This window comes from Pinus tabuliformis, chromosome 6, assembly GCF_031772625.1.
Source record: "Pinus tabuliformis cultivar Carrire ecotype Pingquan chromosome 6, CPIR1, whole genome shotgun sequence".
NCBI classification, from domain to species: Eukaryota; Viridiplantae; Streptophyta; class Pinopsida; order Pinales; family Pinaceae; genus Pinus; species Pinus tabuliformis.
In genome coordinates, this window is record NC_142292.1 from 829,161,110 (window position 1) to 829,181,723 (window position 20,614).

Here is a 20,614-nt window from a genome sequence, read left to right on the forward strand (position 1 = left end):
TGAGAGGGATAGAGAGAGAGCACACAAAGAATATTTTTGTATTATAGTAGCCCAAAATCCATGGGCCTTTACTCGCAACCATTTTATATTCATAGAAAGAGAGTAGAGTGACCTCACCTTCCTGCTGGATTTTCTCCTGAAAAGGTTTCCCAAGTTACATCTTATGTTGATCATGGTTTTTGAGTTTTCTATTTCATTTTTCTCTATTTTTTACATAATTGTAATTTTCATGCATACACAATAAACAATAATTCTGATCTAGATATATAAATAGAAATAAACCCTCAAAGTGTATCTTTCATATTTTTAAGTATAATTTTATCAAATATGTTGTGACGAACTATCTAGTGGAATATCCATGATAGTTTATGGATAAAAAAAATGTCATATAAACAAGTGCCATGTGAAATAATTTTTAGTTTTTTGGGCATGTAGAAAGTATAATCCATGGTATTGTCCCATGTTTTGTGACAAAGCCTATTTGCATGTTTAATAATCTCCATGGTAAAGTGGGGGTCGATATTCATGGTTAAGAATCTTATTACACACACACAAACATATTTTCTGGAGAAAAAATTTTGTAATTTTTATTAAGAGAATAAAACTTACATTTGTATATGTCGAAGCATTCTTGTTGTTATTGCCCAAAACGTATATACCAAACCTGTGGCTATTTCCCAAAAATTATACACTAGTCTTGACACACTTATTTTCTTTTACTTATTTATCTACATATATAAAATAGCCAGAAAATCCTTGGTACACAGAAAGGGAATGCATGACTCCTATCTTATGAGTTTCTGCATCTATTTCCATAAAGGGTTCTCTTACTTTAAACATAGATTACATGTTGTTAAGTGTTAGTATGAAGTCCTTTCTTCGGTGTTGAGTTGTAACCATGCTAACCCTATTTGTTTATATATGTATATGAATCTTTTCTAACTTTAACCAAAATTAATTACCTACTCAATCCATAATTCTTGTACAACGTGAGTTCATAATAGAGATTTGACCTTTCCTCAAGTAAGTAGGTACTAGACTAGATACATACTACTCAATCATACTTCTACGCATGTAAACATAAATAATTTTGAACCACAATTTCTTGAAAAATCTTACATAACCAGTCCATTCAATTATCTAATTGTTTCGAGTGCTCTGCAACCCTAGCAAACCTGAGCCTTTGCCATACCCTAAAACTAAGCTGGGAACTTGATTTCTTGATTGATCCAGAAACTCCACCAGCCTGTGGGTCGTTAGACAGGCCAGGATGACAAAAGAAGTTGGGGGGGAGAGATTGCCTCCTACCGGGATGTTGTGACAGGAGACTCATGCCACAAATCAAACACTGAACCGCAAGCCCAAGAAACAAACCATATAAATGGCCTTGTCCTCAGTGCGTGTTGGCAGGCTCGTAGTAGGACAAAATGATTGCCATGTGCAATAGAGAAACCGAGATTTGTTATCCTGATGAACAAATTGGAAAGATATAGAAGCTTCATGAAGGACCACATGATGATCTGCAAGTTCATAGGAGTGTGGTTGACAGAGAAAGGCCTCATCAATTGGATACAATAGAAATGGCAACCCAAAGGCCATATCGGACTCAATCTAGGAGCCAAAGGCTTCTTTACGGTAATATTCTCAAACCTGCAAGATAAAGAAAGAGTATTTGAAAATGGCCCCTATTTCCATTATAATGTTGGTATGTTCATGTGATATTGGGAGGAATGCTATGACCCTGACAAAGAGAAATTCCTGGCAGCCCCGGTATGGGTAAGCCTGTTTGGACTCCCAATGGACTTTTGGGATCCAAAAAATATTAGAGGGAATCGGGAACACGATAGGAAAATTTGTCAAAATAACAAAAACCACAAAAGAGGTCGTTATAAATCCTATGTGAGAATCTGTGTGTATATGAACATAGCAGAACCCATACCCGAATCAATAGAGCTAAAATACCATGAGGATGTATGGCAGCAGACCCTAGAATATGATCATATTCCGTTCATATGCCGAAGGTGCCATGAATATGGACATTTATTCAAGCAATTCCCACTGAACCAGGAAGAGATGGAGAATAAGGATAAACAACCGAAGACCCCACAGGACGAACATGAGGGGTTCCAAGAAGTGAAAAACAAGAGGAGGCCACCAAAGGGACTCCATAACCCAGAAAAAGAAAACCAAGCTCAGTCGAGTAGTAAAAACAGATATGAAGTATTACAGGTGGAAGAAGAAGCAGAAAATGAGATTCGACCCATAGATTGCCAGGAAAAGGGAAAAGAGAGTAGTTCTAGTCAAGAAAAGACAAAAACTAAGAGGAAAGCTCAAAGAGACCTCACAGACAAAGATGAATAGGTAGGGATAGAAACCACTATAATGGAAATCGACCCAAGCAAGGGGGAGGAGCTCAGTATTGAAGAAGAAGTCCTTAATAAATTGTTGAATGAATGAAGACACTTAGATGAAAGATTCATTCTGGAAGACCAAAAGATATTGTACAAAGAGACTTTTCAACAATATCAGGCTAAGAAAGGACAGGGATAGGTCGAGATCACAGAACAACTGGGAATGCACTAGGAAAACCCACGGGAGTGCCAAAACAAATCAAAATGTGGGAAGCAAAGAGGCGGAGAAACCTACAGAATAAATAATGATAATGGGAGAAATGTTGGTGAACACAAATAGGGTGGTACCGCTATCAGCAGTATACCAACAACTTAATAAATTTTCCCAATGATAGTAATATCCTGGAACATAAGAGGCCTAAACAACTAAGGAAAACAGAGATACCTAATGGAGCGATTGAAAAAAGAAAAGCGACAAACCATGCTTCTCCAAGAAACTAAGATCATAGGAGAAAAACTAGAAGATATCTTCAACAAGATGAAACCAAGGTATGAGGCAGTGGCAACAAATTCAAAAGGAAGTGTAGGAGGGATAGAAATTTGGAACCCAACAGAAGTAAAAGTAGACTATTGGATAGGCATGTAACGCATCCTCACCAGTCGATTCTACCTCATAGGAACTAAATATTTGTTCATGCTCTCAGCAATTTATGGCCCTCACATCCCAATTGAAATGAAAAACTTCCTACAAAGTATAAATACCCTAAACCAAATGCATGACGAAAAGCTTTGGTTGATAGCAGGTGACTTCAACCTGATAACATCGTTAGAGGAAAAAAAAGGGGAATTAGAAGGGAGGATCCAGAAATGGAACAATTCAGGGATATCCAAGAAGAACTCCACCTAGTGGACATCCCAACAATTAATGGAAGGTATACGTGGAACAATAGATGAGGAGGAAATACGAAAATTGCATCTTGCCTTAACAGATTCTTGGCAACAGAAAACCTCATCAGAAAATATGTTTACTATGAGGCATCCATCATACCATGCTTAGGCTCGGATCATTGGCCGATTAAATTAGAAGCGGATATGAAACAAGGGAAAACAAAGAGACCCTTCAGGTTTGAATCCTTTTGGTTAGGAGACCCGACCTTCCTTGGAAAACTAAAGGAATGGTGGAAATAAAGTGAGAAATAAGGTAGAAACCTAATGCATACTTTCCAACTCTGGCTCAAATATCTTAAAGGTAAAATAAAAAATGGAACAGGGAAGAGTTTGGTAACATACAACAGGAACAGGAATTGATTCAGGCTAAAATGAGGAAAGTGCAACAACAAATAATTAACGAGGAAAGATCTGAAACCCTAGTAGAGGAAAAAAGACAACAGCTAAATAAATTATAGGAAAGGAGGCAACAAGAAGAGATCTCGTGGAAACAAAAATCAAGAATCCAGGGGTTGAAGGAAGTTGAAAGGAATTCTAGATTTTTTCACAAAATGATGATTCAATACAAGAAGCATAATAGGATCTTCTCCATAGTGGACCAGGAAGGAAATCGCCTCATCCAAAAGGAAGATATGGAGAACTTGCTAGTTCACCATTTTCAAAACTTGCTGACAGAACCCCACATAGATAAGATGGAGAATATATCCAGACTAACTCGGCATATTCCCCAATTAGCGAGCATGGATCATAACCTAGCACTCCTAAGGGAAATCACCAAGTCTGAGGTGGAAGAAGTAATCAAAGGCCTTACGAAAAACAAAGCACCAGGCCCAAATGGGTTCACAGCTAAGTTCTTTCAGGCTACGTGGTTGTTCAAGGGAGATGATATTGTGAAAACCGTGGAGGAGTCTCGACACAATAAAAGAATGCATCCAACCCTGAATTCAACCTTCCTTGCCCTCATCCCCAAAACCGACCACTCATAATAACCGCAAGGTTTTAGACCAATAGCCCTCTACAATGTAATATATAAAATCATGGCCACAATCATAGTGAATCACCTCAAACCTATCCTACTTGGTTTAATCTCTCAAGAACAGACAAGCTTTGTCAAAGGGAGACAAATAGTGGACGAAATTGTTACAGCTCAAGAGGCAATACACTCCCTGAAGAGCCAAAAAACTAAAGGGATGATGGTAAAACTAGCCTTATCGAAAGCCTATGACCGTCTGAGATGGAAGTACTTACAAGGTATCCTAAAGGCATTTGGCTTTGATTCAAGATGGATAAGCTCGATAACATCGATGATCTCCACCCTGGTATTATCAATCCTCCTTAATGGGTCTCCTACTGAGGCATTCAATGCAACCAGGGGACTTAGACAAGGTGATCCAATGTCCCTGTTCTTGTTTATATTGGTTGCTGAAGGATTAGGAAGGTATGTAAAAGAAAAAGTGCAAGGGGATCAATTTAAAGGTATCAAAATGTGGGGCAATGATTTGTTGTTAACACATCAACAGTTTGTCGATGACATAATGATGTCTGGGCAAGAAACACTCAAGGAAGCCAGAGACCTGATGGAAATCCTGAACGACTTCACAAGCACCTCTGGGATGGAGATCAATATGGATAAGTCAGACATATTTTTCTTCAATACTACAACCCCATCTCAAGCCTTCCTAGCAAGAATTATTGGATTCCGTATTAGCAATCTCCCTTCAAAATATTTAGGAATTCCGCTAACTGTCCACCAAACCATAGTGGCAAATCGGAAGACTCTGCTGGAAAAAATCCAAGGGAGAATGCAAAATTGGACCTTCAGATCATTGAATATGCCAAGTCGTGTTATACGACTGAAAGCAGTACTTCAGTCAATTCCGATCTACCAACTATCTAGTCAAGATGTCCCCAAAAGGGTGTGTCAAGGGATGATTTACATCTTTAAGAAATTTTTGTGGCAAGGGCCTAAAAAAAATGGCCCCTGCTTTCATGGAACTGGCTCAGAAATCCATTAAAATAAGGAGGGTTGAGTCTTAGAGACCCTTATATTCTCAACTAGGTCATGGGGGCCAAGCTATGGTGGCGATGGGTTCAGGGAGGAACAGATCTATGGAAGGAAATATAGAATTCCAAGATCGATTGAAGGAAGGCTAAGAGTCCAGGAAAACATCAAGGGATCGGCCGTATGGAATTTAGCATCAGAAAATAGAGAATTGATAAGAAATCACAACTTTTGGGAAATAAGGGAAGGATACAAAGCAAATTTCTGGAATGAGGCATGGTAGCAGACATAGAAAACTACATAATAGACCTGATTTGGATGCAATATGTCAATTCACCAATAACCCTACAAAACAGACTGTGAATTTTTTTTGGAGCCCGGACACAGGAGAACATTGGAGAAAATGGAAGCAGAAACAAGACTGGTCAGGTGCTCCTGAATCCACCCAGTGGGAAACATATGAGAAAGATATGGAAACTTAGAAAATTTCTATCTCAGAAGGTCTAGATATAATAAGGTGGGGGTACAAAATCAAAGGGATGTTCAGCATTCAAGAATGCTACCACCTACAAGCAGTGCACCACCCACAACAAGGGCCACCTATATGGGATAGAATTTTGCAAGATAAATCATGGGAAAAAATTAATTTCTTCCTATGGATAACTCAGCATGGTAGAGCACTCACTTGTGATCAACTCCAGATGAAAGGTTTGCAGGGACCATCAGCCTGTAGTACCTATGGAGGACACTTAGAATCAATGGAATGTCTAACAAACGCCTGCAGCTACAGCAAAATCCTCTGGAAAAATCATGAACAATGCTTCGGTGTTAGTGACAGGGATCGAACAAGCATGAAAGAAACAATGGAAAAATGGAGAAGAAAGCCTTACCAGAACCCCATTCTGAATTATGGGGAATGATAGTCTAGAATATAACAGAAATGATCTTAGCTGAGAATTGGTACACAGAGGACTGGGAAACCAATCCGTAGGAAGGATGAATAATGACAGGCCTAAGCCTAAAACTCAGCATGCTGAATCACAACTCATGGAAATAGAAATCCCCTCACTGTGAGTCTCCAATCATTTCCATGCGGCCTCAGAAAGACTTCATTAAACTCAAATTTGACAGAGCTGTGAAAGGGAATCGGGGGGCGACAAGATCTGGAGGCATGTTCAAAGATGAAAAAGGCAATGCTATCCATATGTTTGCTATGCATTGTGGCACTATGAGAAATAACGAAGCTCAACTCTATGCGCTGAAGTGGTGGTTGAAATCAAAAAGAGGGAAAGCTTTCAGAGACTTGAGGTGGAGGGAGACTCGAAGCTGGAAATAGAAATGGTGAAAAAACTTCAGCAAGGAACTACATGGGAGAAGATAAGCCAAAGTTGGAGGACGACATGGCTAGTCCAAGAAATAGGAAATCTAATTTGAATGATAGACTACATTGTTCTGACGCATGTCCGTAGATTAGGTAACGTGGCAGTAGACAACCTAGCCAACTGGGGGTGCGGGAAGGCAGGAAGAAACCTTGATATAAGGGGAGAGGAGTTAAGCCAAATGGAAGGCATGGGAAGTTTAGAGGAAATCCTAAGAACCGACAAGGAGAAGGGAGAAAACCCCCAATCGGGGTGCGAAAGGTACAATGCAGTAAAGGAAGGTGAGGCGAGACATAGGACATGGGGGGCTGAGGGGGGATCATTCACCTAGCTAGCTCGAAGTGCAGAGGGAGAAGCAGACGACATGAGACCATGAGAGCAGGTGAAGGACAGTGGGGCAGCAGGAAGTACAAGGCGGAGGCAGATGTGGATGAGGGCCGAGGGGAGAGAAGGAGACCGGGTGTCAAGTGCGATAGAAGGCAGGCAATGGCAGTTGGCAAGTGGTAATGTGGACGGAGCAAGACCATGATAGGAGCAACCGACGATAAGAGAGGAGTTATGAAGGGAAATTATGGAGATGTTAGGGAAACCCCATCCTAAGAAAATCAAATGAGGGAATAGGCGGCGGAAGGATGACAAAGTCACAGGGAGAGTCCTTTAGACGACAAGCGGGGTAGCTAGCTAGGGAAACTAAAAGCTAAGACAATTAGGCTAGGAGGCATTTGCATGCAGAGTGAGAAGTCAAGACGTGCTGTTGAAGGTGGTATAAATGGTGGGCTGGAGGACGTCGAGCTGCAACTAGTTTTTGTCTGCAAGAAGTGGTATGTTCTCTTAGCTCCCATTCTCGACTGTATGGCAAAAATGATTTTAAAAGAGGAATGTTGGTTAATGGAAATGATACCCCCAGAAGCGGCCATAGTAGAGACCTTCTGTTTCTCTTGGGGTTCTAGCCTGTTAACCTGGAGTGAATTCGTCTAGAATGCCACTGGGGGAAGGGGGTTCAGGAACACTGGTATTGGTCTCAGGGTAGATAGGTCCAGAGATATTATGGCCCGTTGGGATGTCCTTCGGGGTTTCCACAATGGTGGTATAATAAAACCTACCGAACCGTTATGGTGGATTCTGTGGCCTAGGAAGGAAGGAGTCATAGTTAAGTGTGAAGGGTCAGATGCCTTCTTTGATATAGCAGCAAGGCTGCTTATTCTCCAACCTGAGTCGAGCCTAGACCTGGTCGAAGGCTGCGGGATCAAGGGCAGTAATTGGGGTTGAATACAGGGTAGGGATATAGCATTGAGAAAATATATGTCCTGCCCATCTGTTAGGACCCAGGGTAGGGCTAGAATTCCAATTATCCATTCCGAGAAGCATCCCTTCGTCTATTGGGGTTGTGATACTTAGGGGAGGGATGCAATTACAGTCAGGAGGAGAAGTAGAGAAACCCCATGGGCACTGGGAAACTGGGTTCTTCAAATTTCAATGGGGAACCACTAGAATGATGAGGAGGCCAAAAGCCTCAATTTCTTTGAGGGGGGAACCCGGGCATTAATGGGGGCTATTATAATTCTCTAGGCTAGGAGTGATGGGAAAAGATCATGTCAGAGAAGGCCACTCGGGAGGTGGGAAGCTTGTGTTTACTCTGTTTAAATTGATATTGACTTATAAGGATATTACCCTGTTTTTGTTTTAGCTGATATAACAAGCAGAGTGCAGAGAATTCCAGAGTCTCGGAACTCATCCCGTGCTCCATCCCAAGAACAGGTGCATCATCTGGAAAAGGAGGAAGTAAGCCAAATGGAGAGTGGGATGGCAAAGGAAGGTAACGAAGCGGGAAACAGAGGAAACAGAGGAATAGGCAAGGCTGAAAAAAGACGAAATAATTGGAAGCGACTTCCATCAGAGAACCAAGTAAAAGAGGAAGGAAGACCGGGAAGGAGAGTATGCAGAATGTGATCAATGCATACATGGTAGGAACACCGCCGGAGGTGAAAGAAATAATTTCCGAATGGGAGAGAGAGCCAAATGACAATATAGCAAATCAAGAGATCTAGGCAGAGGAATGGGAAACATTGGTTGAAGACCCCGAGAATACCAGAGGACATCAAACACTTTTTCATCAAACAATTCAACACTACTAGGTCATGAAGAATATCATGACCCAAGCAATGACAACCTATAAGGAAAGAGAGGAACCGAGGATGCCAGACCAACTAAGCCAAGCATGAAGAATATTAAAAGGGAGATCTAGTCTGTCCAAATGCAACTGTACTGAAACAACCTCATGGTAAACAGGATTGAATAGAGAGTTCAGGATAGGAACAGAAGCAAAATCCTATGCTCCAACGCGGAAGCCCGAGCCCCGGTGGAATCATCAGATGAATGAAGTAGATCTTTAAGTAGAATTATGTTTATATGATGGTTAGCATTTAATGTTTTAATATGAATATTATAGCTTGGATGGTAATGAAAACTGTTTTTAAATTTTGGATAACGTTTGATGCAGACAAGTGGCCAACAGACCTAGTTTCCTGTGGGCAGGTTGAGGCCACCTACAATTTTTGTTAAAGATATACTTATTTGTAGGAAATGTTAATAGAAAAATGATCTACCAAGCTTACATTAAAAAAAAAAATAATAAATAAAAATAAATAAATAAAATATGATTGTTTAAAAATATAATAGGAGCAACCACACTCCACCCAACCAATGAACTGGTACCTAAGAAATCCCCCCCAAACCTCAAGAAGCCATCATGTTAGGAATCGAATCATAATATTTTATACATTTTCCTCCTTATACACTAACAACATCCTACTAATGCAAGGTCCAAAATTATTTTATTCTTTCGGGTATAGTCTTTCTCTCCCATTAGAACCTTTTTTTCCTTAGATTGTATTTCTCTCCTGCAATCTATCTTTCTACTTCCACCGCATGACCTTTCTCTCCTGTCATTTCAATCCTAGTGATTAGCAATCCTTTTAGAAAGATCAAGGATTGTTTTAATTGTGACAACTATCACTTCAAAACTATCCTTTCTTGGATTACAACTGATTCTCAACTATTTCCTGAAAGTTGGGAGCCTGAATATTCACATGTTGGCTTCTCTTATATTTTCAAATAAACAATAAGTAAAATAAATAAAATTGCATTCATAAAAATTAAGGCAGTTGGGACAGGACTTCTGGTCGCAGTCTCTTAACTGAGAAATTTCAGATGTAGCCGCACATAGGATGACATGTGCATGTAGCTGGAGCCTTCTAGATGCATGGACAACTTGGCATGCATGTGACTGGGTTGTGAGGTGAGTCAAAAAGGTAGTTACATTTTAGGAAAAGTTGATCAGTAGATGTTGCTTGACATCTAGGTGATCTGGTGTTCCTAGAGGATGAAGTAAATATTAAAGGCAGTAGGCCTCGCTTCCATAAGTGGGACTTGGATGTTGGGTCATACATAGTAAATATCGGCTCATGTTTACCTTGGAGAGCTTGTAAAAGTGGGTAAATGTGGGCTGGGGTGTTACATAGGACCTCTCAAAAGATGTTGGAGTTCTAATCTATGCCCTCCCACCAAGTGGCACACTCTCCAGATGGGAAAAATATGGTCATAAATATATTGGTTTCAACATAGATGATGGAAGATTAGTTCTCTCTCATTGGTGGTAACATCTACTCCTATCCAATAGTTTCTTATAATTTTCCTTCCTCCCACCCTTCAAAAGTTTTCCCTTTAATGCCTACAAATCCATATTTAGCCACGCCCACCCCCCCACCGCCCACCCCCTAGTGTCCCCATATCTACATTGTGAAAGGGTTCAGTCATTGAGCTAGCCCCCAAAGGACTGCAGGTATGCACCTCCACCCCCCTTCTATTAAACCATTATGTTTCCCCCTATGTTGTCTCAAAATAAGAGAAATTCTCAGGCCTCCGAAATCGAAAAAACTTTGTATGGTACCACTGTTTTATGGTGGCCTTGAGTTAAACTCTCTTAACGCTCCCCACTAGGTGGGTAGGAAATAAAAATTGCATAAATCACAAGAAAAGGAAAATATATAAATCAAGAAAGGACGTCAAGCTTCATTACCCAAGGCCCTTAGAGCATATGCATCCCTCTCCTCTGGGACCTCATGTTCTTCCTCTCCTTTAACACCATGGGAATTAGGGGTGTCTGTAAAATATTAGCCCTCAAAAGTTTGATCTATTACAAAAACCCAAACATCATTTTGATTCAAGAAACTATGTGCTCGGGTAATAAGGCCCATGACATTATTTTGGGTATTCTGAAGAAATGGTTCTTTTTCCATATTGATTCAAAAGGTATTTCTAGGGGTTTTTATCATAGGGTGGAGTTGTGTATGCAAATCCCTCTCTTTATCCTCCTTTCCTTCCGCTCTTCTGGTTAAATTACAAGTCAAATATCTACAGTTTATGTTTTCACTTTTAAAAATATATGGGCCTTACTCTAACAAAGAGTATTTTTCGGACGATCTAGCTTTGACAGGTGCCTTTTTGGATCCTTTCATAGTTATAGGTGGATATATACAAATTGCTTTGGGGCTTCGGGATGTTTGGGGGCCTTCTCCTCACCAGGACCCTCAACATTCTTTCTCTATGACTTTATTTTTGAAAATCAGCTGTTGGATGTGGAACCTGTCAAGATTCTACCCACCTAGTCAAATGGTCGCTCAAATGGATCTGAAGTATAAAGAGACTGGATCATTTTCTGGAGATGAAATTTTTTATAGATGTTGGTTTTTCTTTTAAATTGATGTTTGAGGTTGGAGGGATATCATATGACATATCAATTCTCTTACATTTATACTTTCATGATGATCCCAAAATGATCCATTTTTGTTTCAATCTCTCCTGGTTATCTATGAAGGACCATTAAGTAATGGTGTAAAATATTTGGTGTCACTTGAGATTGGATGCATCCACTTCTTATCATGGAGTAGTTTGTAAATAACCTAAAATTTATTAAAAAATCTTTTAGGTCTTAGGCTAAGCACTATTATGCAAGATAATAGGAAAGTCTCACAAATATCAAAGGTAGGATAGAAGATATGGTAGTTCACAGGAATATTAGAGGAAATTTATTTGAAACCTAGTTGTAGAGCACCATGCAATCCTTGTGGAGGAATAAGAATGATGGAAATCAAAGAGCAAGGCCATAAGTGATGGCAATTAAAGAGCAAGGCCATATGTATCAATGATTGTGAAAACAATACAATTTTTTTCCTTTAGTTTGCTAATGAGAGGAAACAGGAAAATAATATATGGAGCATCAAAGACCCAAATGGACATTCTCTTACTATATTTGAGGAGAAGGTAGAGGAGGGTGTGTGGTTTTATAAAAGCATATTTTCGACCACTCTTAGGTGTCCTATTTAGGACTTCTGTAGGTTTTATTTCAAAATTTCCAAAAGTTATATTGAATTAAATGAATGGATTATTCCTAGAATACATCTCTATAAAATAAATTATGGAGGGTTTACACTCAATGAAAAAATAAAGAGCCCAGGACCTTATGGGTTCCCATCCAAATTCTATCTTGGTTTTGTAGATACTATTAAAGAATATTTGACGAAAGTCATCAAGAAATATCAAACCACTGGTAAGGTACTACGCTCCTTCCGAAATCCACTTTTTTATGTCTCATCCCAAAATCGCAAGAAGGATCCTCCTTTGCAGATTTCAAACCTATTATTTTTTGCAACCTCATTTACAAATTAATTTCGAAGATAATTTCTATAAGATTAAAGCCCATTCTAAGCTCCACCATATTGGAAGAACAATTTGGGTTCCTTCACGGGTACAATATCCATGATGTAGTCGTGGTTTCCGCAGAAGTGTTACATTATGTTAAAACCTCACCATAGAATGTGCCTATTTTTAAAAATGACATTTTGAACACTTATGCTTGGGTGGATTGGACCTTTTTGTGACTAGTGCTTATTCAAATGGGGTTTGTGATCCATTTTATTAATAGGATCATGGGTTTTCTGCAATTTGCATCTTTTGTAGTGTTGATAAGTAGTGCTCCTTAAACTTTGTTCTAGGTTTCTGATGGGTTATGAAAAGGGTTCCCACCCTTCCCCTCTCCTTTTCCTGATTGTGGCAGAGGTTTTGGCCAACTAGTAAAAGAAGCAGCTAGTAGGGGGTGCCTTCGTGGTTTCTAGATATTGGTGAATGTTTTGGTTACTCATATACTTTTTGTGGATGATATTTTAGCTAGTATGTCGGGTGATTTAAGATAAATCATTTCTCTCAAGAAACCTTTGGATCTTTTCTACCATGTCATTGGGATAGAGATCAATGGCCAAAAGTCTTGTATTATTTGAAAATGGTTTGGTTGATTAGATTGGAGCCCTCTTTCCTCTCCTAGAAAAAATATTGGATGATGGCTTAAAATACTTGGGTTTCTACATCAAACCAACAAATATCATAGTTTTTATTGGTTATGGTTGGTATGTAAGGTGGAAGTGAGTATCTATCATTGGTCAAATCGCTTCCTCTCTCGAGGTGGTTGATTGATTCTCATCATGTCTATTATCGAGAGCATTAATGTATACTAGAATTATAGTTCTATATTCCCCAAAGGCATCCTAAATATGATTAGGAAGATAAACTTTAATTTTCTGTGGATGGGATGAAGCGAGCGCAAAGGTTTTCCTCTAGTCAGTTGGACATGCATTGTTTCTCTTGGAGATCTAGGCGGATGGGGCTTAAAAAGTCTCCACCTGTACACAAAAGCATTGGTGACAAAGATTTTATGGAAGCTTATAGAGGGCCCTTCCTTGTGGTTTAAGGTGATACAAGCTAAATATTTTTCTAGGTCTTCCATCATTGATTGGTTGAAGGAACCCAACAAATCAACTAAAGGCTCAACTATGTGGAAAGCTCTGGTAAGAGCTTTCTCTCTGGTGGGAAAGTGGAAAGCTTGGAATATGGGAGATGGGTACCAGATACGCATTGGATCAAACCATTGGTACAGATATAAGAATGAATATATACTCTTTGCTCCACCCTTGAATTCCCTTGCACAACAAAATATCCACTTCCTAGTTGATGTTGGTGCTCAACAACCACAGATCAGGGGTCGTCTTGGCTGGAGATTTGCGATAGAATTAGGTCTATGGTATGAGCTAGCCTATGAGTGGGATAAATTCATCAATTTATTGGTAGAAAATCATATATTTCTCAAAGTTTCTCATGGTTCAATTATTTAGTCAAAGAATCCCCTCTTAGTAGCTTTTGCTTCCAATCTTGGATACAATGTCTGATATGAAGACACACACTTTGATCATCGATTTTGGTGGTGGAAGCACCTATGGGTCATCAAAGCCCCCTTAAATTCAATTATTTGTACCAGGTTGAACCTCAATAACAGTTTGTTTACCTAGGACAACCTTTGTAAATGAGGTTAGCATGGCCCAAACCAATGGCCTTTATGTCTATAGTAGGAGGAATCCATCTCTCGTCTCCTTACAAGTTTCTCTTACATCACAAAGGTATGTGACATACTCTAGAAGTAATTTAGGCCAAACTCCTCATGGTGTGGCAATATTCTTCTTAACACATGTATATTCTGGTGGTCTGATAGGGTTGTTTCCTCTTTTAAGGGGTTTCTATGTGTTTATTTTTCAAGCATCTTCTAAATTGATAATTACTACTTGTGATTTATTTTAGGTTAATATTTTCTTATATTCATATTCATCATAAATAAATTACATAGAGGATGTCAACAGTAAAACAAAATTCTAGTAGGATCATAAAGATACAACCAAATAAGAACACAAGACTTTTACCTTGGGAAAACCCACTTGGGGGAAAAAACTAGTAACCTTTTCCTTAGAGAAGTTATTCAAGTCAATGAAGTTACATATAACCCAAACGTAAAGTCAAACTAACAACTCTAGTCACACCTAGTCAAACTGCACATAAGACAAGTCAATATTCCCAACAATTTGACCTAGTCTGCTCTAGTAGGACTGAACTTTTGCCTTCTTCTTTTCATAGTAAAAACCTAATTATTCTCCTCAGAAAAATCTAGAACCTATGTCATAGATTCTTCCTTTATCTAATTCAAATACATCTTCTTTTCTTGCCTCAAATTTGAATTCTTCATTTTCCTCATATAGACTTCTTCACTAGCCTTAGACATGCCTCTTATGTTGCCTCATATAGACCGAGTTACTTGCTATTGGAGGGGGACGAAATGGTGTGAATATATAGTGTCTTGAGAGGCTAAATGGGTGCCTCTATAAGTTGGGTCGACCTTTATTGTAGGAGGGTCGACCAGGTCATCCTTGGAACCAAAATTCAAATTTAAAATTCACAATTTTTCTCATTTAGAATTGATATGAAGAACATGTCATATATTTTATATTTTGAAAATAACATGAAGAACATGATTTATATTTATCATTATAAATACATTAAGGGATTACATATTAATTACGAAGACCACCCATAGCTACAAAATTCAACACTCCCTCTTAGCTAAGGAGGTATTCATAATGACTATCTAGATGTTCTCATGTTGAAAAAAATCTCTAAGAAAATGTTATAACAATTCATCAACATCAACATCAACATCATGCAATGACCATAATCTAGTCAACAAATTTGAAACATGGTAAATCAACAACATCAATATTATCTAATTATCATAATCTGGTCAACAATTGTGAGACAAAGTAAATCAATAGCATAAAAAAGTTACCATAATTTTGGTCACTATGTTTTACCTATGGTGTATCCTTCACCATAATCATGATCGATACTCCTGACACATAGTATATATTTAGCATCAACTAGTCACCATGATTCTAGTTAGTGAATCTAACCCATGGTATACTGACTAGTCCTAGTTCATCATCATCCTAGTCAATCTCTTTGACTCGTGGTGAAATGCAAGGGACACACTCAATCCATTTGAGTAATTTGGTCCCAAATCCAAAGGCCTCATTCTAGGCCATGATGCTAAATGAGCTCACTCACCTATCTATAGAGTAATAGAAGCTTGATGTTGAAAGGCACCCACTCAACTGAGTGATTATGGGCCTCTACGATCATTCCTCCTAATTTTAGTCAACATGCTTAACACTGGAAGAATGATTTTCCTTTATGGGACCATTCTTCCTAATATAGTCAACATAATTGACATAAGAAGAATGAATTTCCTCTGCTAGATAGTTCTCCCAAGTCTGGTCAACATAGTGTTGGACATTGGGTTCAACGCTCTCCGTCTATTTTGTGACATGGACTAATTGCCACTTGTGGATCCTAACTATAGCGATTGTAGCGGAGACTAATGTCTACAGGTTTTTTTCTAACAACAATCGTGATTCCAACAAGTGGTAAGAGTGACAGGTCCCGAGTTTGAAACTCACCCGACTCATGCTCGGGGGAGATTGTTGGACATTGGGTTCAACTCTCCCCGTGTGTTCTGTGACATGGAATAACCACCTCTTGTTGGCTTGATGGGCCCTGACCCAAGTTCAACATTAGTCAACCAAGCAAATCCCTACACTATTGGCCCTTTCGGCATCAACCAGCGGAGCACTGACTGAAGTCTCACCCGAAGCAGTATGGGGGGATGCAGGAACCAAGTTTTCGCACCCTGAGATGGTTGTGATGTCGGTTTTACACTTTAACTCTGCCTTCGTGCAGATCAATAAGCCTTTAGGGCTTATCATTGTACTTCTTTATTAGTCTTTCAGAACCTCCGTGAAGGTCTACAATCATCCTTTGCGTAACCTTAACAAGCGACCTAGGCACCTACGCGCCTTTGTAACTACTTTACTATATAGTTTCTTGAATTATCTTAAGTGTTTGCTAACTCTACCATTCCATTAAGATTGTTTTCGTGTAAACAGATATCTCTACCTGCGTTCATTTAACAGAGGAAAACATATATATTCGGGCATCAAATTAGCAATAAAACTTAAACCCAGTGCTTAACATAACATAATCACATGCAATTGAAAAAAGTAAAATACACAGGAATTTCAGAATACTTCTCTTTATTGATTGTTGCGGGTGAGACCACCCTAGGTTCTTGGGTTGAGAACCCCAACGGAGCAGAGGGAAAACCACAACAAGAAATGCTCAAGCAATTAACCTAAATGCTTATTCTACTGAACTGTGTAAGGGTGTCCTTACCTGGGAGTCCTATGTTTGAGTAGATCCCGTAGGGTGCAAACCGTTAGCTTCTCTTGATATCTTTGAAACTTGAAAATTATTCAAATGAAACATATACAGTGGTAGAAATGTAAATCTTGTTCATGATATTATCTTTAGATCATATAAATGAATGAACAATTATGCATCAATGTAAGATTCATAAGCGAATTACAATATAAATAGATGCATAAACACATTTAATATCAAAAATAGAAAAACATTCCTTTATTGAAGTTAGCTACAAGTAAAGTGGAGAAACACGACCTGAGTCCTTCTCCGGCTCCAAGCAGAACCATCCTCCGGATTCATCCTTTCCCGGCCTTAGCAATATTCCTCCATCACCAATACAAGGATATCTTCAAGAAAAATGAAGGATATCTCTAACAAGGAAACAAGGGTTTCCTGGAGATTTTTGGAGTGCAGAAGGCATAGGGATTTCGTCAGACTCAATTAAGGATAATCTTGTTATAGTATCAATATCTCATATCTTCTCCCTGAAGGCCTTCCCATGGAGGTTTATTTATACTTCTCCAAATTAGTTTTTTCAGTTGGGAAACAGCTGGGCGACGAGAAATAGGAGGTGAGTAATAGGTAAAACTTGTGAACTCCGCCCGAAATTAAGGAATTTTTTTTTTAAGTGTTTTAACATATGTACACAGGTTGGGTATATGCTGACCCACGTGTACATGCTTTTATCATAGGGAGAAGTAGCGTATAGGGAATAAAACATTGTTTTTTATATTTTGTACTAAGTCTGGAAGGAAGGGTTGCCCTAGGCCATAATTAGAGCATCCTATCTACCAAGAGTGGAAAATGGTGCTATAACATTGATGATTTAGATTTCCAGTACAGACTCTAACTACCCTGCGCACACAGCTGTAGGGGTCCATGCACTCAACTGCGGACTTCCACCCTAGGCCTCTGCACACTCAGCTACACAGCCTATTTCCTACACTAAGACTATCACTCTTCACTCTTCACAGACTTATTAATGACTCCAACTATGAACTGAACTAGGTTAGACTCCTTTAAGACCTCCTTTTTATACAATCCCATGGTCCGTACACCAAGGGTGGATCTCATCAAGCCGACACAACCTATCTAAACTAAGGGTGGAAACCCTTTTTGAAATTTGATATCTTCGCGCTCCACGACCACAAAATGTGGAGAATTTATATTCCTATATACAAAATTTGGGTTTTCTGCCCCAGAACTTGGGGTTTTAACCCAAAAATTGACCCCAGGGGACTCGTTCCCAATAGGCCCCCAACGCAAACATGGTGACTTTCCCTCGAGTCACACAGCTGGTGCATAGATCTTATCATGAAGACCTCTCAGCTCCACTTGGACTACTACAACTTCGGCAGTGCACTGTGTTTCCGCCTGCTTCATCTTCTTGACCAACCGCTTCGTCGTTGGCCCTACACTAGTTGATTGTATCTTCTGCTAAGTCGCCTGCAGACTAGCCAACTTGCCTTCAATAATGGCCATGATCAAATATGCCTCATCCAACCAAGGCTTCAAGCGAGCCTTCAACACTGCTTCCTTGTGCTGAGCTACATCCACCTACTCTTTCAGCGCCTTTGCCTCCTGAAGCTTTGCTAACCTTTCTGTGATGGTGATGGTGTGCGTTGTCGTTTTAACTTCGTCATATTGCTGCTGCAGCTCCCGCGCCTCCATTTCCAGCCTCTGTATATTGGGTTCCTCTTGCAGGCTAGTGACTACTTCAGGTGACTGCTCGAAGAACACATTGTAATCCTTTACTATGATTTCCACTGCTGCCACGACATCTTTCACAGTTGTCTTGCACTGTTCTCTAACTTCTGGCGAAGTTGAAGGTTGGGCCATCAATTGCAGTTTTTCAATCTTGAGGTTCAGGTAAAACTAAACCTTCACCAACTCTATTCTTGTGTCGCGCACGCTGGCATCGAGCTTCCGAATCCGCACATCTACTGGCTCATCATCAGGAATGTCTAGCTCTAGGACAGACCTACATGCCTCAACCACTACCTTGGTTGTGTGCTCATTTTTGTCTGTGATGACTTTGACGAGGTCAATAGTGGAATCTATTTGTACTATCATCTGAGCATTGTTGACTTTCTTCTCACTAATTACCTGTAACACATGTTATTCGTAGGCTCGAAGTTCTACGGTCATGCCATCTTGCAAAGTGTGAAGCGCCTCACTAGGAAGCACAACTAAATTGAGCCCAAATCCTTTCAGGGTGCTGAAAGCGGGCCTGTCAGCTTCAATTTATGTGGTTAGCACTCCCTCTGGCAGCACTATTTCATGGGGGTCCAGTGTGCGCACCATCCTTGTTGCTTCCGATGTGCTGGGCGCCAAACTAGTTGACATCGCGCTGCTTCATCCCACGTTGGTCTGTACCTACAATGACTGGATCTGCAGCTCGTGCAGACCCATCTGAATGTAACCCAAGGCATGGTTCTGTTGTAGCTCAAACTGCTGCAACAGTTCCGCGGTGGCATCCCTTACCATATTACCGATATCATTCAAATCACCTTTTGTTAAGGTGATCAGACAGAGAGAAGTCTTGCTGGCCTTAAACTTGTTTCGTGGCCCTACCTTCTCTAGATCTCTATTGTGCTTAATGCAGAATGGAGTAGTCTTTGGGTCTGCTCCTCCCTATTTTGACTGCTGGTCCTCCTCCTCTGTCTCCGGGGAAGGCGACTTCTGACTCCTGTCAGAGCCACGCTCCTCTTCTTCTGCCTATCCTCCCCCCTGCTTTGTTGTGGTGCGCTCTACCTTAGCCTTGTCCTCAGCCTCCTTTTTTCTCTTCGCATCCAACTGTTCCATCTTCAGCTTGGCCTCTTCCTTTTTCCGCTGTGTTGCAGAATTACTAGACCCAGTTGTCAAGTCCGAGGCAATGTGCCAATCTACCGGCCAGTGGTCGAGGACCGCTGTAATCGCGTCGTTTGTTGCCATGTATGGTAGGTCATACCATTTTTGCTCAGGATCCTTTCATGCACATATCAATACATGGTGGAAGTCGGCCTTGAACTCTACATTCTCTTGTATCTTCTCAAAAATGGTTGGCGACAGTCGTGGTTTGCGGTTGATGGCCATATGGATACTCATCTCCATCAAGATCCAAAAGACCTTTCTGTCCTTGACCCTTTGAGGGTTCTTCATAGCCCATAGCAAAGCGAACATTGCTGATTCTGATAGGTCAGGCATGACCGGAGGAAACTGGCTATCTTCTAGTAACTCCCATGCGACCAACACTATGGACAACAACATCCATGCATAGTGGAATGGTTTTTTTCCTGATCATGTGCCTCTCTACAGTTCACAAGTAACTCACCGCAGAGGTAGCATGCCCAGTTAAACTATATGCCCTCTGCGCACTGGGTTGCGAAGGCTACTATTGGTGTCGACACTTCGCCTGCATGTCACTTCATGAAATCTTTCCTACCAAGATTTGTGTTGCTACTTTGACCGCGGGGTTAGTTATACTTGTGATGGAATAAACACGTGGCTTCTTAGCGAGTTTGAATTTGTCCTTCATTGCTTCAGTGAGGTCGCCTTCACCTGTCTTTCTACCAAATGCCATGGCTAGATTTTCTCCCGAGTGCGGCATCTGAGTAATCCTATGGATCAGCATGTCAGTGAAGGGTTTCGACTCTTCTAGCCACAAACACCCATCGTGCACCAACCACAACAGCTGCTTGATCACTAGCATGGTTATGGGTGTGTGGTGATAATGGGGTACCCTCAGCATGTTTAACAGACCC

At 40.2% G+C, this 20,614-nt stretch overlaps 1 protein-coding gene across 1 annotated transcript in view; it reads right to left on the reverse strand.

Moving 5' to 3' along the window:
• Positions 1 to 18,710, reverse strand: part of LOC149261396 (uncharacterized) — a 55,075-nt gene extending 36,365 nt beyond the window's left edge. Inside the window, exon 1 of the mRNA XM_089368970.1 lies at positions 18,433 to 18,710. Within this exon, the coding sequence (XP_089225096.1) occupies positions 18,433 to 18,710 (278 nt within the window). The remainder of the gene's footprint in view (positions 1 to 18,432) is intronic.
• Between the last annotated feature and the right edge of the window lie 1,904 nt (positions 18,711 to 20,614).